Source organism: Notothenia rossii (assembly GCF_949606895.1).
Source record: "Notothenia rossii genome assembly, chromosome: 1".
NCBI classification, from domain to species: domain Eukaryota; kingdom Metazoa; phylum Chordata; class Actinopteri; order Perciformes; family Nototheniidae; genus Notothenia; species Notothenia rossii.
The window spans coordinates 30,808,784-30,836,024 of NC_136912.1; the positions used below are offsets into that span (position 1 = coordinate 30,808,784).

At 40.4% G+C, this 27,241-nt stretch overlaps 1 protein-coding gene across 5 annotated transcripts; it reads right to left on the bottom strand.

Annotated features, from left to right (window-relative positions):
* Positions 1-124: 124 nt before the first annotated feature.
* Positions 125-25,656, bottom strand: LOC307030813 (girdin-like). Of its 5 annotated transcripts, none has more exons than XM_079667471.1 (29): positions 25,227-25,656; positions 25,051-25,142; positions 22,406-22,508; positions 20,525-20,594; positions 19,280-19,338; positions 19,104-19,187; positions 18,447-18,587; positions 18,124-18,299; positions 16,525-16,606; positions 15,710-15,868; positions 15,453-15,599; positions 15,211-15,355; positions 13,838-14,467; positions 12,214-12,419; positions 11,929-12,123; positions 11,265-11,395; positions 11,030-11,168; positions 10,746-10,919; positions 9,676-9,837; positions 8,879-9,156; positions 8,337-8,480; positions 7,564-7,750; positions 6,318-6,463; positions 6,049-6,141; positions 4,661-4,872; positions 4,069-4,146; positions 2,773-3,024; positions 2,553-2,618; positions 125-1,750 (listed from the first exon to the last, which is right to left on the bottom strand). In XM_079667471.1, exons 1-29 carry the CDS (start codon positions 25,287-25,289, stop codon positions 717-719), a joined length of 5,448 nt encoding a protein of 1,815 aa, XP_079523597.1. In that variant the 5' UTR covers positions 25,290-25,656; the 3' UTR covers positions 125-716. The 5 variants fall into 5 exon arrangements, with proteins under 5 accessions (XP_079523597.1, XP_079523596.1, XP_079523598.1 ...); XM_079667470.1 differs by having other exon boundaries at positions 11,030-11,171; XM_079667472.1 differs by lacking the exon at positions 4,069-4,146 and having other exon boundaries at positions 11,030-11,171.
* Between the last annotated feature and the right edge of the window lie 1,585 nt (positions 25,657-27,241).

Genomic DNA, 27,241 nt, shown 5'->3' on the forward strand with positions numbered 1-27,241 from the left:
CACAACATCTTTCTCAAACTACTTGCATTAAATTCTTCAATCAACATATTTACTCAGCAAGGTGCTTTTCGGCATTAATGGTATTAGTCATTTTTAATTGAATAAAAGAATGACAAATCGAATGTTTACGTAGAGGGTTTGTTTATTTAAGGGAAAATAGCATTCAGGTATACATCCTATTTTACAAGATTTACAGTTTTTCAAGTGAATGCCACATTTCCCCAAGGCTCACATTAAAGTCTAACAGCACAGAAATCATATAATAACTTAACAGTTCATTTAAAGTAACAGGACATAAACAGGACATAAATAGAAACGACAGAAATTAACAAAATATTTTGGCAAACACAAATATACATAACACGATTGTCAGTTTGGTAAAATAAAAATAAAAAAGAGGCTCGAGTCCGAACAACAACCTAATTAATAACGGGCAAAATAGGGAAATCTATCCATACTTCATTCACTTATATCAAACATAATTTGTGCAAAGAGACCGAACGGATAAAGATAATGCTGTGAATATCTTGAACTAATACTCAGGTGTATTATATGAGCTAAAGATGTGTGGGAGAAAAATCACAACTCATAACACCTTTTTTTTACACCTTACATAGCTGTATAATCAGATGGAATACAATGGAAACAGATAATTGTGTGCTTCGGTTGACGAGATTAAAAGTGGCCTTCCTACACAATATTTAATCGTGTGACAGCTACTTCCGTGCAACCATGAGCGTCTTGTCCTTCTCCAGCTCAGCGTCACATTTTACATTTAGTCTCTGCTCGTTCTGCAGCGTTTTCGTTGTCTCAGGTGGAAAGTTTTGCCCCAGATCTGGATTCAGACCGAGGAATGTCTGGTTGTTGTCCAGGGCATCCAGACAGGTTGGAACCACAGAATCGCTGAATATTGTGTTAGAGAAGACAGAGTTGAAAGTGAACGAGGAGCCCAGAAGTGACTCCTGCACGGGGGGTTTGGGGTCATCTGTGGGAACAACAGCGGTTGGGTCTCTGGGAGGTTTGACTGGAGGAATGGGCTCACTGTTTTTTGTCTCTAGTTCGAGTTGACCAGGTTCTTCCTCCTGATGGCTCTCCTCTGAAACCTGTACGGACAGCGGGTCAGCCTTCGCCCTGCAGTCGCTGTTTACACTGGAGCGTCGAGATGACCCCTCTGCTGTGGAAATGACGCTGCTGGCTCGTGGGAGACATGTGGGCGACCCCCTCAGTCTGCCCTCTTTCCCCAGAGGGGTGGAGAAGCAGTTGAGGCAGCCGGACATTGAGGATGACTTGCCCTGAACATACAGCACTGTGATAGGTGAACAAGCTAAGGCTCGGGTACTTTCAACTTGGCTGGAGCTCGATTTTGAATTCACCCCATTGCATCCTGGGTTAACTTTGACTGTATCTGAAGAGCGACGCGCCACTTTCACCCTCGACCCCCTCCGGATGCTCTTTGTACCCCGTGTGAGCCAGAAGTCCTGAGAGAGCCCGTGGCTTTTTTGTTTTGGTGTAGACTGCGTTTCCGAATAGTGATGGGCGATGGGCATGGTGGAGGCTTTCTCCTTGTGCTGCTTCCTCAGTGTGTGCTGGGGGGTGGAGGTATCACTGGGGGGTTGGAAGGAGGAGGAGGAGCGGCGTGACGGGGGCTGCTGGATGGGGCTGCTGCCGTTTGACCATGGTTCATTCTCCATGCTCATGCTGAACTCACCGCTGCTCTCACTTTGGGCTCGACTCTGGACGCCATTTAGCCCTGGAAAGAGATTACAATGGTTTTAAGGGGAAACACTACAGGTGTACAATATTTAAGTAAAACTTTCCCAGGTGAGGACATACATTGAGACAGTTGTTTCTTGTGTTACAAGTTTCCTTTAATGTTATGTTTGTATATGCAGACGAGTCATTATTTTTAAGGTTCCTACAGGTCCTTGAAATCCTTAAAAGTGTAAACATTTGAGGGAAATAACTAATCGAAGAGTTTGAAAGACCTTGAGAGATCTTGAAAATGTATGACAGATTTCATTCCAAGTTCTGGATTAGAAATGTAAGTTATTTTACTCAGCTTAGTCTTATAACTAAACAAAATATATAGATTTGCTGTTTTTGTCATACAAATGTAGTCACAGTCACAGTATTATATGTCAAAGAAAAGTCATAGTAGGCTTACAGTATGCCATTTAATGTCATAAAACATTATTTGAAAAAGAAGTTTAGTATATCGAAGATATGTTGTTTGAAGGACTTCTTTTCAAAAGTACATTGTTTGTTATCAAAGCAAAATAGACAAAACTCTCAACATTTAGCTACAATAAATACACACATTTTCATTTCTATCAGGAAATCATGTTAGCTGAATCAACATAATATGCTTAATGACCAACAGGGGGCAGCAGAGTCCAGTCTTTCTCTGACAGTTGTTGTCCTCTGTGGTCAGCATAGAGATTAATACGAAACAAGGTCATGATTGCAATTTGATGGATTTGCTCTAATTCCAGAGCTGGTAATACATCTGAATGTTTGCTGAATCCTCTAGACGAGAATCCGCAGGGTTTTACCGTGATTCTGCAGCTCGTCGTTGTCCTCAAATCCAGATGGCACAGCGCTATCATTTGAATCCTTGTCTGTGGAGCATAACATGAGAAATGAATATGACGACTTCTCAACATGAATTAAAAAAAAAGAGGGCCGCCTTAGCTCCACTCACCTACACTTTATTCTAGCATCTAACTAATGAAGATGACATTAAAATGAAAAGCTCATGAATGCCTCATCTACCTGTCACCCAGAGCTCAGAAACATCTGGAACAGTATCGGTGGTGTCAGAGGTTGTGATGGTGACGTGGCTGGATGGTGGAGTGGTGGGAGGATTAAGGTGGAGGATGGACATGGAGATGGATGTGGATGGGGATGAGGACAATGTGTTCTCCCTGTCCTCGTCCACATCGGCCTGGGACCCCTCCAGCTGCTCTGCGCTCTCCGCCCAGCGCTCCCCCCGCAGCGGGGCCGAGGACACCAAGCTGCTCAGGGCTGCATTGTTGGAGCAAGGAGTGGAGGAAGTGGGAGGTGGATGAGGGGAGGAGGGTAAACATGGAGTTTAAGAGGTATTGTAGTTCTATGGTGTTGTGAATGGACACAGGGATGGTTCGCTCTCTCAATAACCACACAAATCATGGTTTTACATCACTAATCCCTACAGTACAGCTGCTAGCTCACACAGCACCAGTTTCCTCCTGCAATGCAGCATTTCTTTGAACTCTGATGAAAATAGCCCAGATTGTCTTCAAAAATAGCAACACGCTGCAAAGGCTTAAATATGTTATATTCAATTATATTCATCTAAGTTAGTGTGCGGAAATGAGGTTGGGATGGAACAATTGCTAACACATGACTCCTGATTTTCCACCTTTTGGTAAAAAATGATGATTCCTATTCAACATATGTTTATATAGGTGTTATGGCATCTAGAAAAAAAATACTAAAGCATAGAAGCACTTGATGGCATTTAAGGGTCATTGTAGGTTAAATAACAATAATTGCAGAGCTAGGAAAGGGGGGTAACACAGTAAAAACAACTTTTTTTACTGGAAATGTTACCCCCCTTTTCTAGCTCTGCAATTATTGTTATTTAGAGTTTACACTGAAAAAGGAAATTAGGAAAAAATATAAAACACAAAAATTCACAAAATAAAAAACCTTGAATACTCTCTGAGATTATAGTAAATAATAAGGGGGAAACATGAGAAAAATCAACAAAATGTACGAAAAAACAGGTTTAATATTCTCTGAGAATATAAAGTTAGAAATGATTGTGAAAATAAATCTAAAATGTACCGATATCAAAGTCTCAAATTTCCAAAAGTTTCATTTTTTTCTTCTTTCATTTCAAAGTTTTTTATTGTAAATGTACAATTTGAGTTTGATCTTTGAATATTACCCCCCTCTGCTGGCTCTGTAGTTATTTTTGAGCCTACAACGGCCCTTAAACGCTGTCATACTTAGTAGTATCCAGTTAGCAGTGAAACAATAGGCTACAGTCAAGATGAGGGTAGACACGGGACCAGTCTTTCTTACACATGGAACGACGGAAGAGGGACTTGACTTTGTCTCTGTCCTTCAGTCTGTTCCTCATGCGGGGAAACATTTTGGTGGCTATGATGTAACAGCAAAGGGAGGTAGACAAAGGGATTGATGCAAGCAGAGAGAGGGACGTAAGGGAGGAGAGAAGTAGGAAGGGAAGGAAAGGACAAAAGGGAAGGAAGGCAGGAATGAAGAAATACATTAGGAAACAAGAAACACATGTAGAAGAAATATTGAGGAAAGTAAACACACATCATGCATCAGGACTAAATGACTGCTTGGAGACATGCTCATTTACATTCAAACACAAAGCAGTATCTGCATTATTTAAGTATTTATTACAGTTTTACTTTAAAATCCATTCATTTGAGTTGCTGCGTGTCCTTGAATAAAGCTGAGGGGGAGGGAGACTTTGGGGAGATGTCTGGACGTAACATGAACACACTACTAAAGGACCTTTGTGCCCTGCCTGACCTCACTTCCTGGTCTATGGCTGAAGCAGTGAGGGGGGCGGGACTTTGGTACTTTGATGACACCGCTTCCACCAAGCCAATGGGAGTTGTGAGATCCATAAGGTCATACTCACTGCTGTGACGTTGGGGTGAGATAGCGTCACCTGCCGAGGTGCAGGCCGAGCCTCCGGAGCCTTCTGAGCTGATGAAGGAGCCGTTGTCATGGGAGACGAGGTGCGGCTCCACACCCCCCAAGTGTGTGGGGGTGGGCGGGCAATCGGGTCCATGCTCACGGCTGTTGGATTTAATCAACTTCTTCAGTTTCAGGGTGATCCAGTTTCCACGTCTGCGAAAGGGTAGATTTAAACATAAAGAAGAAATCAATACATCAACAATCAGATGTGAGTTTGGCTAGCAAAGGGATAGTTTGGATTCTTAGAAGTATTATAGTATAGAAGCATTGTTTAAAGTAAACAATGGAGACTTAAAGCTGCTCTTATCAATGTACTTGTTGTACAACTCTGGAAATCCTCTTAGCTTTATGGAGCATTTTATTATCTTGCAGCTTCTTGTTTTGGTTATAAAGCCCTCAACTTTAGTTTTTTGGTTCACCCTGGCTGCTTTCGTGGTGGCATTAGAGGCTCCGGTTATTTTCAGTAAAGAAAACAAAGTTAACTTAAAGGGGACCTATCATGCAAAAAGCACTTTTGTCCGTCTTTTATACATGAATATGTGTCCCCGGTGTGTCAGGGAACTCACCAAGTGTCAGAAAACACAACCCTCTCTCTTTGCCTCCATACCCAAATCTCTAAAAACAGGGCTGTAACGGATCTGATACAGACTGATACAGATTTAAATATCTCTGACGTCAGAAACAAGGAGCTCCGCCTATATGGGCAACCCTCCACCTATCAGGAGGAGATAGCCACGGCCATTGCCGTTCGACAGAGCTGGAGACGATGTAGTACATATGCCAGGCCTGTAGGTGGCGCTTTAGTCTGCCACAAAAGCAGCGAAGAAGACTTCTCACAGAATCAGCTCTTGCAAAAACAGGGCTAAAAAAGAGCAAATAGAGCGAAATGAGGCATAGCTAAAATTCATGATCTGTTTGGTATTTTGAAAAAAAAACTTTGCAGACATGTTTTATATAGGTATGGCCCTACAACATATTATTCAAATATAGCATGATAGGTCCACTTTAATGGAGCAATTAGCAGTTTAAGATTGATTTTCTTCAGGAAGTTGGCTGGGAACAAAAACAGAACAATGCAGGTTTGAAAGACAATGAACAAATAGACATGTTCTGCCATATAGAGATGCAGAAGACTATGGAGCTCCCTGATCTCATCAACACAAATGTGTATTAGTACTACGAATGTGTGTTGAGCTGGAAATAAACTCTTAGTATTAAGTGAAGTACTACATAGTTATTAAAAAGGTATACAGTGATGTGATTACTGAAATCTGACATGTCACAACCATTTCTCCATAGTCATGAAAAAAAGAAATCACAGTCTCTTACCTGCGAGGAGGCGACGGCTCATAAAACTTGTACTGGTCCATTATCTTTTCCTCTAGCTTCTCCTTCTGCCTCCTCAAATCATGAAGCTTGTCACTGAACAGAGACAGAAGAGAAAGACATTAATAAGATCATCAATTATAATTGTCAGCCTGATGCTGATTGTATTTTAAGTGTCTTCAAGTACCGAACACCAAGGCGTAATGCGTTAGTGATACAGACCCTATTTGCTGCTACGTTATCTTATCATGTTGTTGGCCTTATTTGCTTACATATACTGTCGCTCTTCAACGTGAAACAGATCCTTGCTCTCCATGGTCTGCTCCAGCAGGGTCCGGTTCTGCAGCATCAGGGTCTCAATCTGGCAGAGCAGGTGGCGATTCTCTTCCTCCATGTTGCCCTTCAACTGACCCAGCAGCTACAAATCACATAGAAAAGCAGCCGCATGTGTGTAAGCAGGTATGTAACACACACACTATCCATCCATGTTACCCTACACATACAGTGGGGCAAAAAAGTATTTAGTCAGTCACCAATCTTGCAAGTTCTCCCACTTAAAAAGATGAGAGAGGCCTGTCATTTTCATCCTAGGTACACTTCAACTATGAGAGACAGAATGGGGGGAAAGAATCCAGGAAATCACATTGTAGGATTTTTAATGAATTAATCGCTAAATTCCTCGGTAAAATAAGTATTTGGTCACCTGCAAACAAACAAGATTTCTGGCTCTCATTTTGTCTCTCATAGTTGAGGTTTACCTAGGATGAAAATTACAGGCCTCTCTCATCTTTTTAAGTGGAAGAACGTGCACAATAGGTGGCTGACTAAATACTTTTTTGCCCCACTGTACGTGTTTAGAAGTATAGAGGTCGGCCATGAGACTTTTTCAACATGTGACCAGTGCCGGTAGGTGTATCTGTATGTGAAAACCATATATACACAGTAGACATGTAAATATGTTTGTCTTTTATCTTTGAATTTGATGTATCATTTCTATCTTTTGTGGAACTGCAGGACGTTGAACAGAACACATTTCTATCAAGTCATGTCGTATTGTCAATGATTAACCCTTTTGTGCCCAAACACTATCCTTAGTAGGGAAAAACCCACAACATCTGTTCTGATTGGTCTAAAGTATTGTACTTTGGACCAATTTGAGGGAAACAAGTATTTTTATCAATATTGTTTTGAACACTCTATATGTGTGCATATATTCATAGATACAAAATAACTAATCATACTCTTTGTAGTTTCTAAACACCAATCTTCCTATCATACTATATTCAGTGTTTTGGCACATTACTTTTTTCTTCTTCTAGCCTTTCATAAGAAGTAAAGACAGCAGTCCGATTTGCCCAAAAACTGAAATATATAGTATAATAACACATATATTAAAGTATAATAAACACTTGGGTTGAAACTAATGGGTTGAACACAAACATATTGCACTATTAGAGTCGGCTCATTTAGCCTCTTAAGAGTGATCTTTTCCAGAGGGAGCTGAGGTACAGTCAGTACCTCGCACTGGTTGGTGAGTTTCGTGGAGGAGATGTCCAGCTGCTGGAACTCCTTCTTGAGTTTGGAGAAGTCGGCCTCCAGCCAGGTGTGCTCCAGCTTGGCCTCGTTCAGGTGGCTCTTCAGCTGCTTGTGGTCCACCGTCAGCGACTCGTTGTCGTTGAGAAGCTGACGGTATGTCTGGTTCAGCCTTAAAGAAAATACAAATACATAATGTTTGTCCTTTTGTACAGCGGTGGAAGGGGTATTCAGACCTTTTACTTAAGTACAAGTTGCAATACTACATGGTTACAATACTATTTAACGATTAAAAGTTCTGAATTCAAAATCAAGTCTAAGTACTAAGTATCTGCATGAAAAAATACTGAACGTTACAATATTTAAAAGCACTCATTATTTAGAACGGCCCTTTTCAGAATCATACATTTGTTTTATAACTCAATTAAAATAATAATAATCACAAAAAAATGATGTTTAAATCAATGTGCATTGTCGCTTAACCTTCAATCACACATCATAACATATTATTTTGTAAACATTTCTTATAATAATCAATAGTAAAGTAATTTATTCAATGTCTTAGTGAAACATACATTAATATTTGCCTCCGAAATGTAGTGGAGTAAAAGTATAAAGGAAGATTACATAGACATACTGAAATAAAGTACCTCTAAATTCTATGTAAGTGCACAACTTGAGCAAGTATTCTTAGTCTAGTCTTGCCACTATGCCCTGGTAAAGTGTGTGGGTGTTCATCAGTGTGTTCACCCCCTCACCAGTCCTTCTCGTCCCGCAGCCTGCTGCACTCTGCAGCCGTGCTCCTGTGCTGTTCTTTCTCCAGGGACATCCTCATCTGTTCTTCCTTCAGAGCTTTCTCCAGGTCTTCCAGCTTGGTGCACTGCTGCAGTAGGCTATTGTACCTGAACACACCACCAACATTTCGTCGCAGAAGTGTGTTCAGACTTTATAATACAATACTTAAACAAGTGGAAAAGAGAATTAACAATTAAAAAATAAAATGAAAAGTACAGTATCAAATATAAACAATATAAGCCAAACAATATAAAATATTCTGGATCATTCAAATACAAAAGTCAAAAATACTACAGGATCCAAAATATTACAGGTCTTTTATAAGAAAGTAGAAACTCAAACTATGGAGCAATGAGTTCTCTGCCAGCCAGAGGTGAGGTGCTGAAAAGTGTTATTACAGAAGGCAGGAATGTTTCCCTGTACCTGTCTGTGTGACAGCGGAGCTGGAGGAGTCTGTTGGATTTAAAATAAAACTTTTAAATAAATGATCATTAAATGATCATACCTGTCCTCTATGGTGCGATGCTCAAGCTCCAGAGTGCGATGGGCGTTTTTCAAACAGGCGTGCTTTCCCATCAGGGCCTCGCACTCCATGGCTTGGCGCTCGTGCAGAGCCGCCAGCCGCTCGTGATCTCGCAGCAGCTGCTCGTGAACAGCGCGCAGATCTTCACGTTCCCACACGGCGCCGTCCCGCTCGCTTACTGTCCCCAACTGCTGCTGCTGGAGCTGAGCATTCTGGGCCATGAGGGAGGCGCTCTGCGAGTTCAGAGTGGACTTCTCCACCTGGAGAAGGAAGGGATTAGAGGTTAATGTATCTTTTTACTTTATACAGGTCAAAATATATTTTTGATTGCTTTTGATCATCCATTATCATCGTTTAAATAGTAAAATAACAGAGAGCAAGAGAAGTGAATTGGTCACACATACATGCACACAGCACACACAGTGACATTTGACCTCTGCATTTAACCCATCACACAGTAATAAGAGCAGTGGGCAGCTAATGCACAGCCCCCGGGGAGCAATGGGAGTGGGGGAGGGGTTGTCCGGTGCCTTGCTCAAGGGTACCATGGCATGGCCCAGGAGGTGAACTGGGACCTCTCCAAGTAGCAGTCCACACTCCATATTTAGGTCCGTTCGGGGACTTGAACCGGCAACCCTACGGCTCACAGTCCAAGCCCCTATACTGACTGAGCCACTGATACTTTTGCAGTGGTTTCTTCACTTTTTCCGCAGCTAATTATATTTGTGTGTACAGTGGCTTAAGTGCACCACAGAGAGAAGAGTGTGTGTGGTAGGCACCTGCAGGTTAGCGTTGTGTGTCTGCAGGGCCGTGTTGTTCTCCTGCAGCGAGGCGGCCTGCCTCTGCAGGGCGAGGATCTGAGCCTGCTGACAGTCACACTGACTCTCCAGCTGCCTCAGCTGCGCCTGCACAGCCTGACGCTCGGCCTCTAGTGTTGCATTCTGCAGGGGAGAAGATAGGTTACTGTCAAATGTGATGTGAAAACATGGAGGTAGTGTTACGTTTAGGCCCTCAGCTGAGCACACTTAGCCTCATGCAGGAAGCGATATACAAAGAGAGTTCCCTTTTATTTTTGTTTGTGTCCACTTTTCCCCGCTATCTTCTTAGTACCCATTGGTTTCTAGGATATTACCATGTGTTATTATTTTTTCTTTTAGGTAAGAGAACATTTTCCGTATTCAAGGGCACTTTACGAAGATGGAAAACTTTTTTCTTTTTCCTATAGGTTTTTTTTTTTACATTCCACAAAGCCAAAAAAAGTTTTACATTTGAAAACAAAAGGGATGCATTTCATATAATTCAATTTAGATCAATATTGCATGTAAGAGTGATTAAGCTAACAAAATAAAATGTGTACATTTATCCCTGATGAGAGTAAAAGACTGTTGATGATATTGCATTAGTTCAGCTTCTGAATGGCTTACATACTGTCATGTTCTTAGATGCTTCCTGTAACGCCGGCACTGACTCTCTGGAAAATCACATGTTTATTTTGTTTAATTGTCTTAAACAATAGCTTAATTTCACAACTGCGATTGCTGGGCATGTGCCTGAGTATCTGCACCTGCCCTTAGTTTTTAGTGGGTATCACCTATGCTAATGATGAACAATTAGCACGAGCGTTCCAGTTTATGTTCAAGTGGGATTCATCATTAAACACTCCTGGGTTCGAGCAGATTTTAACTCTCCTAACAGAAAATTAAGAGAAAATAAAAAAAGCATCAAAGAGAATGAAGCACATAGTTTGTTCTATTTTTGACATAAATACACACCAAAAGCGTGTCTACAACCATTTTTATGTAATGGTCACGATATAGATATTTTACTTTGATAAAGGCCAACAACTTACATTCCTTTCCACTTCAATGAGACGGTCTTTGAGCTTCAGCAGTTCTTTAGTAGCCTCCTGGCTCTCACGCAGCCATTCGCTCATTGCCTTTCCAGTCTCAGAGGTAGGGGAGGAAGTTGAGGCTGTCCACTCCTCCTCCTGCCTCTGCTGAAACGCCTCGTAGCTTTGCTTCACCTGCAGGGTCAAAAGTCACATCAAATCAGTACAATGTATTTTGTATACTCTTCTCTTTTTAATGTGACACTTATAGGCCTCAAAAGGTGACATTCTATGGCAGGACGTACAGTCTTGAGCTCTTGCCGCAGCTGCTGGTTCAGGTTGGAGGATTCCTGCAGACGAGCCTCCAAAGCTGCCATCTTGTCTTCTTTAATCTGAAGAGATCTTTTCAGAGACGCCTCCAATTCTGACTCCAGCATCTTGAACCTGCTGCATAAAGGACAGAAGTTTTTTTTTTAACCAAATGTCGCATAATAACACTCATAATATTCATTTCAAAGGGTACAGGATGGGACCTCCCACCTGCTGTTTGGAGTCTCTCGCTGAGCCTGCTGTGCGCTCTCCTGGTTCAGGACTTGCATTTCCAAATCATGGGCCAGCCTCTCCAGGTCATTGTTTCTCTGCTGGGTGTTCAGCTTCTCACTCACCAGCTCCTAGAGAGGGACAGTATATGTGGATTACATATTTTAAGGGACATTTGTTGATAATAACATATTTTATGAAACTCACTTAAGTCTATTATGTTTTCTTTGGAGTTCTGTTGGTTCATGCAAATGTATGAATTTTTTATTCGCAGAGATAGAACATTGTTTTTCGATAATTTGTGAGCTTTTTTCTGTAAATGTACGACTTTTATCTTGAATTATATCCACGTAAAAAGAACATTAAAGTTTTATCTTTCTTGAATTTACAACTTAAATGTGGAAAATTCAATAGGTTTGTGGGAATATTATCCCCTTCCACATTAATAAGTTCACCTAAAAAACCCTATTACATCTCTTAGTAATTCCCAGGCCTAGTAAAAATAAAATTGCACACAAAAAGATAGTGACTTTAAGAGAAGAGAATATTCCTCCTTCTCCTGTTGAAAAACAGTGCTTTATCGGTGAAATGTCCTGGAAGGTCCGGTTAGATTATCTATTCAGTCAGCGTAAACTGGACAGCACAGACTTCCCCCCCCCCTCACCTCTCTGAGGGTGGCCAGGGTCCTCTGGTCGATAGCAGCTTGCTTGCTCAGTTCTCTGTTGTCTCTCTCCAGGCCTTTCACCCTCTCAGCAGTCTCCCTTAACCCCTCCACCTCTTTTACAACAAAACGCATCTCCCTTTCCAGGCTGGCCATACAGACGTTGCTGCTGTCTAAGTTGGCTTCCAGGATTTCAGCCTTAGACAGAGGAAGGTAGAACAGTGGCAAGTTATTTAAGGGCTAAGTACGTTTTTCAAACAATGTCCTTAGAAAAACAAGCCTACCTACCTGCTGGCGGAGACGTCGGTTATCCTTCTCCAGCTGCCTCTTCTCCCTCTCCAGGACTGTGGTCTCTTGCTCCAGGCTTTGCTTCTCTGCTTCCAGTTGCTCGAGGCGTCGTGCAGAGATCCGGAGTTCCTCTAAAGTGGCCTGCAGACTGTGGTTCTCCGCCTCCAGCTCCTGAACCTCTGCCTCCAGGCGCTGAACTTTACGGTCTAAAGAGATGTAGGGGGGTGGAAGAATTAAACTTTATAGTATCTGAGGCTTCCTTCACCCAACTCTTCTATTTTCTCTCACATGCCTCCACGGTGAACATAGAATCAAAAACATTTACAAAAGTCTTGATGAAGTAGAACAATTCAAGTCCCATTGAGCCATTCATATACTTCAATAACACAGGCCTTTTCACTTAAACCTTAACATATTATAGATGTTGTTATCAGCTAGAACGTTTTCGCAAGTGTAAGAATGTTTAAGCTGACGTGGTCTATAAAGGGGCCCTATTATGCACATTTTCAGCTTCATATTTCCATTTTGTGTCTCTACTGTGACATGTTTACATGCTTTAATGTTCAATAAGCTTTTATTCTTCTCATACTGCCTGTGCTGCAGCACATCTTTTCACCCTGTCTGAAAACAGAGCCCAGTCTACTCTGATTGGTTAGCTGGCCAGATGTCCCGCCCCTTAGCGAAGTCACGTACAATGTTTTGAAATGCTAGCCCAGTGATTCTCAAACTTTTTTCAATAATGTACCCCCTTTGAAAATAAAATTCAGCCAAGTACCCCCTAAACAGCGCAAAAACAATTTGTTAGGGGAAAAAAGCCTATTTAAAGAGGTACAGTACAGTGCTGCACCATCAGTGTCTGATTTATTAAAACAACAACATTGTAACTGAGAAACACTAAAATGCTACATTTCAAATGTTTACAATCCACCACTAAATGTATGGCCAATCAATTTCAACATCATGCAATAACACTAAGATGACATTAATTGCGTTGAACTGATCTTTTTTAATAAGTTGTACTTAGAATTTAGTGAGAAAAATGGGCTTGAGCTTCACTGAGGATCTTTGTCATTCTGACAGGGAGGCAAACTGCAGTTATTACTGTTCGTGTTTTGATATGTGTAACTCTGTTAATATAAAACTCACAATGCTCAAACTTTATATTACTTTTCCTAAAATTGGTATATTTATCTCTTTTTTCCATTTTTTTCATTAACATAAAATAAATCTAACGTACCCCCTGCAGTACTCCAACGTACCCTTAGGGGTCCGCGTACCCCCATTTGAGAACCACTGTGCTAGCCAATAATAGCACGTGTTACATAGCGTTGTCATTATGTCACGGAAGTAAAAAAAAAGGAGTTCAGGCAGGGGGGGGGGGGGGAGTGTGTGGGAGAGAACGTTGGGATTTTAACTTCGCAGACCATTTACATGCAAAAAGGGGTAACCCTTTTTTTCATTTTGCTCTTGTTAACGCAGATCTCATTTACTTCAATTGGATTTTAATTAGCTTTTAGATTCATAGTTGACCTTGGTGGCTCTCAAGAAAAAAGTTTTCTTCAGGAATTTATAAGGGTAGGCCTATAGGTTTTCCTTTAATGTGGCTTTGCTCCACACAACCTACCGGTGTTATCGAGGGAAGTCTGTAGATGCAGGTTCACTGTGTCCAGGGCCCTGCACTTGGCCTCCAGCCGCTGTGTGTGCTTGCTGGCGTAAGAGGAGCGTGTTGGCAGACCTGTGAGGATGCTGTCGTGGCAGGGACTGCTGCTCTTTGAGCCAGGGGAGCGGTCACGTGATCCAACAAAACAATGGAGCCTGTTGTGATGGTTTTCTAAGTCCTCCATCAGTTCTTTGAAATGATCTCCATCGTCTCCATCCTCTAGCTGACCTTTCTCCTGAACATGGAGGTCTGGATTATCTGTGAGGACGATCTGACTCTGGACCTCCTCCAGATCTTCAGTGAGGAGTTGCTGATGGCAGTTTGAACCACCATTCAGCGTCTGCCGTGTTACTGTGCTGAATGGGATTACATGAGTGCTGTTTTGGATATGTGAGCTGGTGGTCTGCAGCTCCCTGGGTTCATCTGTTGATGAGGTGCGGTTGTTGGTGCTACAAACCGGCTGGCGGCCATGTTTGTTAATCGAGGCAGCTCTGAGTTCCTCGATGATCCTTAAGAGACTTTGGTTCTCCTTCTCCAGCTTCAGCATGCGAGTGCACGTCCTCTCACTCACCTCCTCGCTCAGAGTCTGCTGGCCTTTACACAAATACATGGTGGCAATTAACTGAAGGACAAGAGGACTTGCTGTAGACATTAAAAAGTGCCTTTAGGCTTTTTTTAGACAGAGTTAGACACACTCGTGGATAACTTTATTATGTCTGCACGCAGTTTCAATGTTTGTTGAGTCTTGTTTTGCTCAATTAGCCAGTACCAGAATGTTTAAAGTGTTTAAAAGGGACACCCACAATCTTAAATGCTTATTTTTCCATATACATGTAGAGCTACATACACTGTACATTTATAATATTGTTTGGTGGGAGTTTCCGAGAGCTGGAGATAACGTCGACAATATAATGGAAGTAGATTCTGTTGCCCAATGCACCAAAGATCATGGAGGAACTACGTTCTTTCTTGACCTGCCAACACTAATAACACAACGATTGAAGTGTGCCTCTACTCATGTACAAGAGGCTGTTGACATTGCAAGAGTTAAACATTAATGGCCGATATCTCCAACACTTGGAAACTCAAACTAAGACCGTGTTTGGTCAAACATCTCCTGAACGTGCCTATACTCTAGGAGGTCATGTTTCAGCAGACATTCAAACTGACTGCAGAAAATAAAATAAACTGTTTTAATCCAGACAAAAAACATCTCTAAAGCAGAAGAAAAGTGCTAACAGTGTTATAGTAACTATTTCCCTACTTACCCCACCATTCCGATCATCCCAGCCATTCATTATCCCACTACTTAATCTTACTGTATAGCCATCTCTTACCCTGGGAGTTCTCAGTGGTCTTTGAGAGCTGCTCTAACTCCCAGCCCAGGTGCTGCGACTCCTCCATGCTCCTCCTTTGAGCCAAACATAGAGCCAGGTTCTCCTCCTGCAGCTCCTCGATGCGCCTTCGATCTGCCTCCCGCTCCTGGAGTGGAGACACAAAGTATCAACAGATCTTTCACAGCTGCAGGAAAGGAACTGAGGGATCTAATGTTGAGTTTTCCTTTATTGAGCAGTCTGACCTGTTCCATGTCATGGACCGTGGCCTTCAGCAGCAGACCATGCTTCTCCAGCTGGTGGATTTGATCGGAGCGTGCCCTCCAGCCTTCCAACTGATCCTCCAACACCTCTTTGGTCTCCTGTAGCACCCTGTTGTCCTCCTTTAGCTCCTGAAATGCAAAGAACCAACAGATTCATCAATACGTGATTGTTGCGTTCAGTAATTCATAATTTCAGGTCTTAAAATGCACTGGTAAATCATGTCTAAGACTGCATCTACCTCCACTTTGGCCTTGTAGAACTCTATCTTGTGAAGTTGCTCCCTGTAGCGTCCCACTTCACTCTCCAGCTTGTCTGCCTTCATGGCTCTCTCTGTCAGGGCGTCCAGCTCGTCTCGGTAGGTGCGGGCTGCGCGGGCGTCTACAAGCAGCTGGGAGTTCTGGTCAAAGTTGAGACAGAGGTTTATAGCAGAAACTGGAGTTTTGCATAATTCTTGAAAATGTATCTCAGCGGTTTCATGTCAGTTTGTTAAATTATATGTATTTCAAAGTCCCATATTGTATAAAAAAGATTAATAAAAGAGATTTAGATTTTTAAACATGTGCAGGTGTTAGATAAATACTGTGAAAGTATCAACACCCTCAATCCATGAATAAATGTGCCCAGATGAATTTGGAAGCGGTGCCTTTAAATGAGGTGTCAGGTTTTTTTTTTTAAAGTCACAACTATACTATATACTGTATAATTAGAATGTGCCATACAGTGCAGATACAGTGATTCCCCGTGTGCAATGACAGCGCAGATTTTAAAGAGTGACAGGGGCTAAACTGACATTTCAGACGGAGGGCAAATACAGATACAGTTAGTTCAGACATGGGACATTATATGTCTCCCATACTAACATGTACAGGCACAAGGCTTAAACAGGGAATACATTTTGCGATTTCCTGATCGGACAAATCCATAGGAGCTTTGTTTGTATCGGTGTGTCTAAGAGTGGTGTGCATTAATCTGTATAATCTGCAGAGCGGTCAGGAGGTTACTGTGTGTCATCATCAGAAGGAGCTCTAATTTCCTTCTTTTCAGTCTTCAAACCTCCAGCTGAATCCTCTTCAGCTCTGTCTCCGTGTTCTCCAGCTCGTGTCTGCAGTCCAGCATCTGCTCACTCTTCTCCTCTCTGGTGGGGTCAGGTGAGCGGTGAGGAAAAACAAACAATGGCTGGTTAGTGAGTGTGGTCTACCTACACATTTTTCAGTACATATATTCAAATGGCTCATTTGATCAAACACAAAAGGACAAATTAAAATGCTTGGTAATTCTACACCTTAAGGGGATATGGTTGCAAACGTTGTTACAAACTTGCATTGCACAATACTAGATTTGATTTCAACTGGGACTGCACAATTCATCTGAATTTTATTGAAATCGCAATAAAGAATAGTGTAATATCCAAAGTAAATATTTGGTAAAGGCCAAATATGTGAAAAATAATTCTGAATGTAGTATCTAGCTTCTGCAGAGAAGTCCCAGACAACAAACGGTTTACAACAATCTATATGAAAAGTCTTGTTTGTTACAGATCCCCTTAGAAAAATCACAAAATGATTATTTTAATATATTTTTCATTTATAATGTGAATGACATTTTATAAATGATAATTTCCTCTATTATCCCTAATCATATCACCACTGTCGCAATAATTGCAATTAGTTTTTTTTCAAATCATGCAGATAACTTAAATCTCCTCGAACTATATTTCATATTATTTCCCACAAGTTGAAAAACAGATACATGTTGGAAGAGCTAAAGCAGGCTCTGATGAACACACAGTATGCACATGAAAGAGCTGTTAAAGGCCAGGGCTATACGTGATGCTTTAAGTGACATTGTGTTTGCTCAGTAAGTGAATCTGAGCGTCTAAACAAAAGAGAACAATACAGCCTGCAAGATGGGAACGAGAGCAATGATGGAACTGAGGTCTTGATCGGATCAGGGTTAGTGTGTGCGTGCGTGCGTGCGTGTGTGTGTGTGTAGTATCGGCTGAATTGCAGATCCAATGTGGGTCAGTGGTGGTGAGCAGCCATGGAACCTGCCAAGCTGGCCGTAATGTGGGCCAAACTCCCAGGGGCATCGCTTATCCTGTAGTATCTCTCTGGCTCTCATTCACTCTCTATTGGCAGTTCCCTAGAGGACAGGCTAACACTCTGAGTCTATACCATCATCCATCCTGTGGTAAAGCTCAGACTGTACCCAGAAACAATCACTTACTGTAGGATTTGAAAACTTCTACCAGTAAATATTTACGATTTCATCCAATACGCCTTGTATTTAGATCTCAGAATAAAAGTTTTCCTATTCATTGGAATGTTTGCTGTTAAAAGGCTTTTTTATTCTCCTGGTATTATTAACTATATGTTTAACTGTTACTTTTTGCTAAAATTGCCCTTATAAACTAAGACTTTATTTTCAGAGATGTATAATCTCAAATCTGTAAATTCCCCACTTTGATCTCACATTTTTTTTGTTGGTATGGTCTTTTTTTCTTTTAATTTTTTTTATTTGTTATCTCTTGGAAGATTACCCCTGCTCAGTCATTTTACTTTTAATCCAACTCTTATTATACACTTTTTTGTTATTTCTTGTTTAACCTTATTGTTTATTTTTTGTAAATAATAACAATTGTTTTTTACTCACAGTTCTTGTCTAAGTCGTCTGATCTTGGCCTTGGAGTCGGCCAGCTCCACCGCCAGGTGTTGCTGAGTCCCCGCATGCTGCTGCATGCTGGGAGAGTAGCTCCCTGAATGTGGGCTGGAGGGGCTATTGAGCAAGCTAAAAACTCCTTCCTTTTCCTGCATCAGCTCTGCTATAGTCTGCGAAAAGGACAGGTTACAGATTAGCTTTAAGATAATGACTCAATACCAATTTTAACGTACAAAAGCTCACTATCAAGCACACTTTGCAACACCTTTATTCCCAAATACAAAATCTAAGCAATCATGAATGACTATGAAATCTACCTCTAGATGGTTGTCCCTCTGGTCCAGCACATGTCGCAGGTGAGCGGCCATGTTTCTTGCTACGACCTCCAGCTCATCCGGATGCACCTCACTGGACTCCAGCCACTGCAGATCCACCATGTTCTCCTGACTGAGGGTCAACTGGTCAACATGGAAAGGGACAGTCAGGGTAGCAGGGAAAAAAGCTAATATAAAAACAATACAAAATGATCCTCAATATGCAGCTCCACAATAACTTAGACATTTAATTCCCTCCTTTCCGAAAAAATCCTTACCACTTCTACCTAACATTTATTTTACTCCAAAAACATCATTGCTGGCCAGGAAAATCAACCGTGTCGATAATATTTATTTGGAGGGTTGGGAATCACTTTAAAAATACTAAGTAATTTACTCTATACAAATCATATATATATAAAAACCCAAAATGCTGTCGCTGCAACTGCGTAAAAATATAATCAGATCATTGTTGAATAAAAATGTAAACTGGGCTGTGTATAGTATTAGTTTTTTTGTAATCCCATTAAATAATCCCAGTCACACGTAATCTGTTATTACCCAAGCCTGTTTATTTGACAAGCACAACAATACAAAAATAGATTTCCTCCATGACACAGCTTGGGCTTTTCAAAGCTCATGTCATACAAAGTCAGATACCTCCTGAATATGTGCAGCTACGGCAGCTCTCGTCTCAAAGTCAAGCGTCTGGATCCTCTCGATGTACTCCTCTTTTTTCTCACACTGAAAATCAAAACGTGAACAGATTTAGATCTACACAGCTCGCCGGCTATTTTAGGTTTCTTAATAGAATTGATCTCACAGTCAGAATTTACCTGGACAGCACATCCCAAGAGCAGCAGCAGAAGCTTCTTCATTTCCTCCAGACTTTGTTCTGTTGGGGATAAAAAGGTCATTATCTGATAAAGAAGGTATCAGGTTAAAGTACTGAGGGCTGCTGGAATGGATTTACGTTGAATAGAGCGCTGGTGAATTTGGGTCACTACTCCCTAAAGCCCTGCCATCACTTTGCAGTGTGGGTATCAGACTGATGGAGTCCCATTGAGTTAAAACTCTATTAGAAAATGGATCAGAAATCTATAGCAGTCAGTCTGTGAGGAAATACTGTCAACGTTTTCACTGCGGAAGTCTTTTTGATGTGACCTCATTTTCATTCTTTCCGCTCAATGGTGTGCTGTAGAGACATGTTTTGTTGGGAATTATTGTACAGTGAGTTTTGTGTACCATGGGTGGGACAAATACAAATAAAATGAAATTGTTCACGAATTGAAAATAGTATTATCGTTGCCGTTTTCTTATTGCATTTAACAATAGCATTACTGCTACTAGTTCATTTAGTATAATTAGCATGGCTGTTTTAGGCCCCACAATATTTTGTTTACATTTTTTAACACTTTGAAATACAACATTTTCCATTAATATAATTTTAAATAACATTTCCCCATTGCCACAAAACAAACAAACAAACAAACAAGCAAATAAACAAATATCTAAATCAAATAAAAAGTAAGATATATCTTTTTTTAAGTATTAAAATATATAATAATGTTAATATTAATTAAATTAATGTGCAAATTACACAAAATGTTGTTTATGATTTGCAATAGGTGCAAAGTAAAAAGAGATCTACAACTGTATTGTCCATGGAATTAGATTAAATACATTTTAAATATACAGTAAATCCTTTACATTAATATGCTAGTTCCGCTCTAATATGTAAATTATCATTTCAATTGATTTGTGCTTTGTCTGCAAACATTTTGTGGCGTAAGCAAGCTGAGTTCTTTGTCATTTTGACTATATTGTTTTTCTAAATATAAGGGAAAATATTGTTACTATGATCCGAGGACACATTGCTTGTTTGATAAACTCAGATTTTCTTATGCAACTTGTTCAGCCGTGACACTAAATCTATAATACAAAAGTCTTCATCTTAATGAAATCATGGGAAATCGATGGAGTGCATATTGAGTATCAGCAAACAGACTAATCAGGCTTCCAACCACATACTGACTTAGCAGCTCCACTAAAGAGGAGTGAGGAGGAATAAAAGAGCGTACCACAGTAAGGAGTCCTGCCAAACAGCAACACGTTTGGCAAAGGAATCATGATTAACTGTCTCAGATTTTCCTGCAAACAGGCAGAGGGGAGATGGAAAGAGAAAACAAGAAGATGAGGCACATTTTAGACCGAACAAAGGACACAACACTGAAGATTGCATTAGAGCCAAATATGTTGAATGGACAGGAGCGTATGTATGTACAGCACATAGCAGCTGCCTGAACACATGTATAGAAATGCAGCCAAGAAATGGAGGAGCGCTTTGAATGGGACGATGACGGAGCCAGTTTCTCTAAGTACTGCCTAGAATCAGCCTTTAAATAGCTTGCACTTGTGTTTTTGTGTACAGTATGTGTGCTGGTGAGTGTGTGCACTGTAACAGTCATTGCTAATAACTTCTGACGAGGAAAAGTGACCATGTAAAGTTCAGGAAATGACATCCATACCCATGAAAGCCACTGCAGACTGGAATAATTTAGTCTTTGATGGAATACAGTCCCACTGCCAACATTTCCCAGTGACTGCCACTTTGACCCTTTAAGGAAAGTTAATCTGACTGGCCATGCATCTCCCATCAACCTCTCCTTTCATATAGTCAGTATGGAGTATGGAGCTGTGAGAAAGTCTCAAGTCTCAGTCTCTTTAGGTAAGAGGAAACTCTGAACGAGAAACTTGATTTGTAAAAAGGGTTTAGTACAGGCTAAGAAAGAACCCATCGTCATCTTTTTCACTTTCGTTAACATTGCATGGTAAGGCATTTGGAGAGTGGCTTTCTAGTTACCAATGTAGAGCATATCAGTTGAATCTTCATTAAAAGGTCCCATGACATGCTTTTCCGGTAATTACATTTTTTTCTTCCTGGTCTAAGTGACGACCAAATGGACCAAATGGACCAATTGGTCCAAATGGACCAATCCATGGAGCTCCTCACACACACACTCACTCAGCCTTATTTTTTCTCAGGCTGTGAGTGTGTGGCGAACTGTGTGGCAAACTGTGTGGCGAACAGCCTGGCTGTAAGTGTGTGTGTGTGCTTAGTTCCGCGGTGTCTCGCAGACCCCACTTTGTTTTAATGTGACTGCCCTAAAAACACAGAAATAACCTAAATTGAACCAGTATGATGTAGTTTCTCTGTGGCAGTGAGTTAAAAAATGCAAGAGCTGCCCTATTTCTACCTTGACTGCAGTGCACTTGAATAAGATCTGTTTTAATGAGTAAAGGCATGAATAAAAAGCTGCAGTCTTTCTCAAGCATAAAGTAATTCTAATGTTTTCTTCCTGTTAGGTCCATGGTTTTAGAGCTGAGACCAATGTTACCAATAATCAAGGATTCGATATGATGATCAGAGATCCTTTTAATTTGCTGTAACAAAATAATATAACCCCATCAATCCTTTGCGGAGCTAATCTGTAGAACTTGATTGTCTCGTCCTGAGTGAAATTACTTTTCTTCTTATTTCAGCAGATCTTAGCAGAAGACAGCTTAGCTCGAGTTGTACTTAATTTCTCCGACACAGACATCAAATCCAAGACTCAACATCAGGGATGTCTGCCCATGAATCTTATGACTTTATACAGTATGTCACTCTAAAGCTCTGTCCAGCATGTGCAGATTACACTGATGTGTACATGGCTGGTATTTAGGGCAGGCATCTTAAGAAGAACTAGTTGATCTGCTTAGACACAAATGCTACTGACCAACTATCTGGACTGTGCATGTTTCAGCCAGATTTTGCGTGATGGATAATTCAAGGTTGAGGCAGAATGTAAGTGTTCAGATATCATAATCCCATGTAGAGAGAGATGGAAAGTTTAGCAGCTTGGAGAAAATTTATATAACATATTTCACATGGCTGGGACAAAAGGGGAGGGAAAACTCACCACATAGTACGTCTTGATTTGCTGGACGAGGGAGTTCAGGTTCTGGACCCTCTGACTTGGATCCCTGCTCACTTTGTTTGCACCCTGAACAGCCGACGGATTTCTGAAGACAACACAAAGGCATTTAACTTCACATGTCTGCTGCTCACAAACAAATGTCTGTCAGTGGAGTGGAAAGAGAGAAGCTGCAAGCTGGTAGAAGCCCCAGAACAACGATCGCCATGAAAACATGTATGAGGTCTCTATTCATTCCTATCTTTAGCCGGTGTGACGTCATCCTTTCAGCCAACAACCAACACTGTTCTAGAGCCAAACGGGGTGGCATTAGACTTTCCAAAGGAAACACTTTGACTGGATATTTGGGCTGTTGGCCCGGGCCTAATGAATTCTTGGGTGGCACTGTCATATATTAGAGGGCAGCAGAGAACAGGAAAGGAAATATGTTAAAACCAAAGTAATAGATTACTTATATATAAATGTATTCAAGGCCTTGGGTACAGATAGGCCTGTCAGAATAACAACTTTTGTTGGACGATATATCTTCATGGAAATAATAGCGATTAATGATATTGTCTGCCTTTTTAAGGCCAATTTATGACAAGGATATAATGATAATCCAATAGCACAATATTGTACAACTTTTTTAAGGCAATTAATTTTTAAGAATATTCAAAAATTAGAGATACAATAATCTTTAAATATCCTAAGTGAATAACACATAAATAAAATCCCCTCAACCAGAACCACTAAATAAAATGACTCTTCCGCTCAGAAATGTGCCATCAAGTCTTACCCTGCTGTTTATTCTGGTGGATTGGTGACCCTATGTAAACAAATAAAAACCCAACAAGCAATATTGAGCTCCGCAGAAATGACCGAGGTCACGTCCATGTATATTAACATAAATCAATAAAGTAATTATTGTGATGTGCCTACAGTTTGAAAGATGTCATGTATGAAAGAGATACAGAGAGCTGCCAGTACAGTATGTCACATTTTTGTGTCTGTTTGTCTCCATCACCGTTTATGTCCCTCCCCCCTCCCTCCCTCATTCCCTCCCATCTGTGTCCCAGTGCTGCTAAACACCAGCAACAAGGCCATAATCCCAGAGGGTCTCCCAATCCGTGAGATTATCCCGCCTCCATCCCCTCCCCTCCACAAGCCTTCCCTGTGCATTGTTCTGCATTTAAGGCTGGTTATTGTGACCCTGGGGGATACATGGGGTGAATGGATACTGTAGATCTAGGGGGGCATTATCCACAAGTGCATGGGTCATCAGTTTTTGTTTTTTCATCAGTTCTCTTCTATTGTATCTCTTCTATTTTAGTTCTACAATAAAAGAGATATTTCGTCCTAACATGAACATTAAAGTGTTGCCCCCTGTCAGCTCACAGCACTTTTTATCCAACTGTAAACAGAGCTGGAGCAATAAATCCACCAATTAGTCGATCTCCAATTATTTTAATAATTGATGATTCGTTAAAGTTATTTTTCATGCAAAAATTGCCAAAAATGCTGTTTTATCCCCTCACATCCGAATTAATATTGTTGTGTAATATTAAAGTGAATATTTTAGGGTTTTGGACTGACAAAAAAGGACATTAGTTAGGATTTGGAGTCTCTGGGAAAGACATTTAAACTATTTTTCTGACTTTTTATTCCCCAAACAATAAATCCATAAATCTAGAACGTAAACGTCAATGGTGGAAAAGTGAATTTAAGCAAACTATATGTCAACATTTTCCAACATGATTGCTGATATCCATACATGCACATTTTTTTTCACATAATAAACATCGTCTCTACTGTAGTGGAGTTTACATGATGGCCCACTGTCAGATGTAGAAATAAAATGCAATGCTTCAAAAATGTTTACATTCACTTGACAAAAGAAGAAAGCTTCTTAAACTTGTTTACAATTAAAACAGGCCTGTTTAATAATATTTTTGATGTAACATATCAGCCTCTCATATCATAGGAAATGTTTATCTTTGGCCAATGCCAATATTATATTTTAAATCTTTTATCTCGAATATTGTGAAATGCGGATATCGTTGTGTATCCCAATTGTAAACTGCCAGAGGACCATCAGTTAGTGTTTTTTATGGGTGAGGGTAAGTCCCTCAGAACATAAGGCACCCAAATCATAATCTCTTAAGTAGTGTCTTGACAGTATCTATGATGCCCCTTGTGTCTTGGGAGTCATGTCTTTGTAGTCTTGTCCCACAGTGTCTGTAACTTTAATGCTAATTGTAACATTTTTTGAGAAACTCAAACCTGTAAAGTAATAAGGGAAGTTGCATTTAAAGACTACTGCAGACTACAAAGATCCCCTTCATTGCTGCAAGGTGACAAAGCCAGTTCTGTTAGTGCCTGGGTAAGACTGATAGCAGACGCTTCATACTGTACCATTATCTGCTATGGGAGAAGATACCCAATTATTTAACACAATACTGAATTAGTATGGTTTCTAGTGTAAGAATGTTGTACTTAATCGCCATCAGCACATGCTTTATCAAGTATATGACAGCCAAAAGCTTCAAAACACAGACTTGTATTTTGAACAAACCTGGAACACCTCTTACAACTGAGATTACAAATGTGACAAATACATTTTAAACTGCAAGAACAAAGCTGTGACTTACATTTGTGTCATTATGTCATTCAGAAAGACTCCATCCAGTAACTCACAGAAGTCCAAGTGCATGCCCCCATCATGTGGTACAAATGTCCTCACCTAAATAAAAAAAAAGAGGGCATATTAAACAACATGACAGGATTAAATCACAGGCAGGAAATCATATTATTCTGCATTTCTTACCCAAGTGACAAGAGGGCTCAGCATGAATTGGTCCAGGCAGGACAGAAACACTCTACTCTCCATCGTTACCAAGGTTGTGTGGGTGATAAAGCTCCAGAGAATATCCCAGTTGTGTCAATCAGAAAAAAAGGACTGGTAGCAACTACATTTTCTGCAGAAGTGAGGCATCCTTGCAAGAGTGCACCCTCCAAATCGTCCCATCCATTTTGCTCAAACTAGTTGAGAATGTCCTCTCGGCACTGCGGTTTAGTTGCGGTTTTCACACACTGACTCCTCTCGGTACGGTGCTATCAGCCACATCCGGGACATAGTGCCGTTTAAACGTCCCTAAATCGGTGTTCAAGCCCAGTCCTGTCCGCATTTTGTCCCGCAACAGCACCCTGACATCCTCCAAGCTCCTCTGCTGCTGCAAAGGCATCTGCCCTCAATCCCCCGCCATCACCCCCCACAACCCCGCCTCCTCCACCCAGTTTCCCTGCTCGTCAAGAGTTAACCCTGATAGATTTTTCAAACTAAATATTTTACCACCAGATGTGACATTTTAGCAAAGTGTGCTACAATAAACTCTCATTTAAAAAAACCTCGCTCCTTTTCGGATACATAGCCTAGTTTTGATGCCTCTGCAGCAGGATGTGCTAAATAGAGCTATGAAATATCTTCGCCCTTTAATCTGTCACCATGACAACAGCACCCCCACCCCTTCCCATCAGCCTCTTTTTCACACGGCAACAAAAGCGACACTGCTGCTAACACTGAACCCACTATACTGTAATGTTAGCCACTTAGCTAAAGATTAGCTTCTCTTGTTTTTATCTCGATAAGTAAAAATGACATTTTTCTAACATTAATTATTTATTTTTAACAAAAGAGAAAGTGAAGCAGAAAGGCAAAACACAAGCACCAAGTAGGCCTACTATTTAAATAAAAACAAATAAAAGCAATAGAAAGACAACAAAAATACAAGCAACTGTTAAAAAAAAACACAAAAACAAAGTGCCCCTCCCCTTTATTCAGTTATAAATCAACTTTCAGCCTGTGATGGTGTTATGGCGCCTCCCTGTGTTACAAACTAGACATAACTCTGTTAATCTGGCATAGGCCTACATGTAAATGGAGATACAACCAAATAAAATACATTTAATCCTGTGGGCAAACAACCTTGCCAGAGATTGCCTATATGTATAATACAAATAATTATAAAAACAGAGTTATTATAATTATAAAGTGTATAAAAAGTAATACTACCTCCTATGACAGCCTATTAGAATACAAATACAAGTACGATTGTATTGTGATTGATTATGATTACAAGGTCAAATGGGTAAACTAATGTAAAATACTGTTAAAAATGTCTATCCTACCTAAGAATGTCCTACGCGTATACCTAAAATACATCTTACTTACATCATTATAATTTTGTGTTTTTTTAACTTCCTGGACATTTTGGAGGACATGTATTTGTTGCTTAGATGTATTGCATTACACTAATGGTTAACAGTTCTGTTATTTAGCTTGCCTTCATTAATATATGGTGGACAAAATAACAATAACACATATCTCATAAGAAGTGTAAATAGTGTTATTTTAAATGTCTGTGCTGCTACATATACATATCCTTTCTTATTACAATAATAACAATGCAATATTCTCATGACGAAAGGAATTAATTTGAACAATTCTTAGTAAAGTTGAAGAATCTTATCAAGCGCCAAATAAATGGTTAATTGTCCATTTATATTAACAGAGAAACCTTTGTTTTGTACCCTATTTTTTTAACATAAAAATGTAATCCAATAATGTAATCTAATGTGAATGTTAAATACCGGACTTTGACTGATTATAATTCTGTGCATAGGTGGTGTGAGGGCCACTGTTGGCTAAAACACCATGTGGGTATGTTGTCAATCATCCTGTTTTGGAATTTGCCTGCCTATGTCTGGCCAAACATGGCCCAAAAATGGGTTTTCAGATGGATTATCACACAAACTTTAAAATATACTGAAAACAGGAGAGGA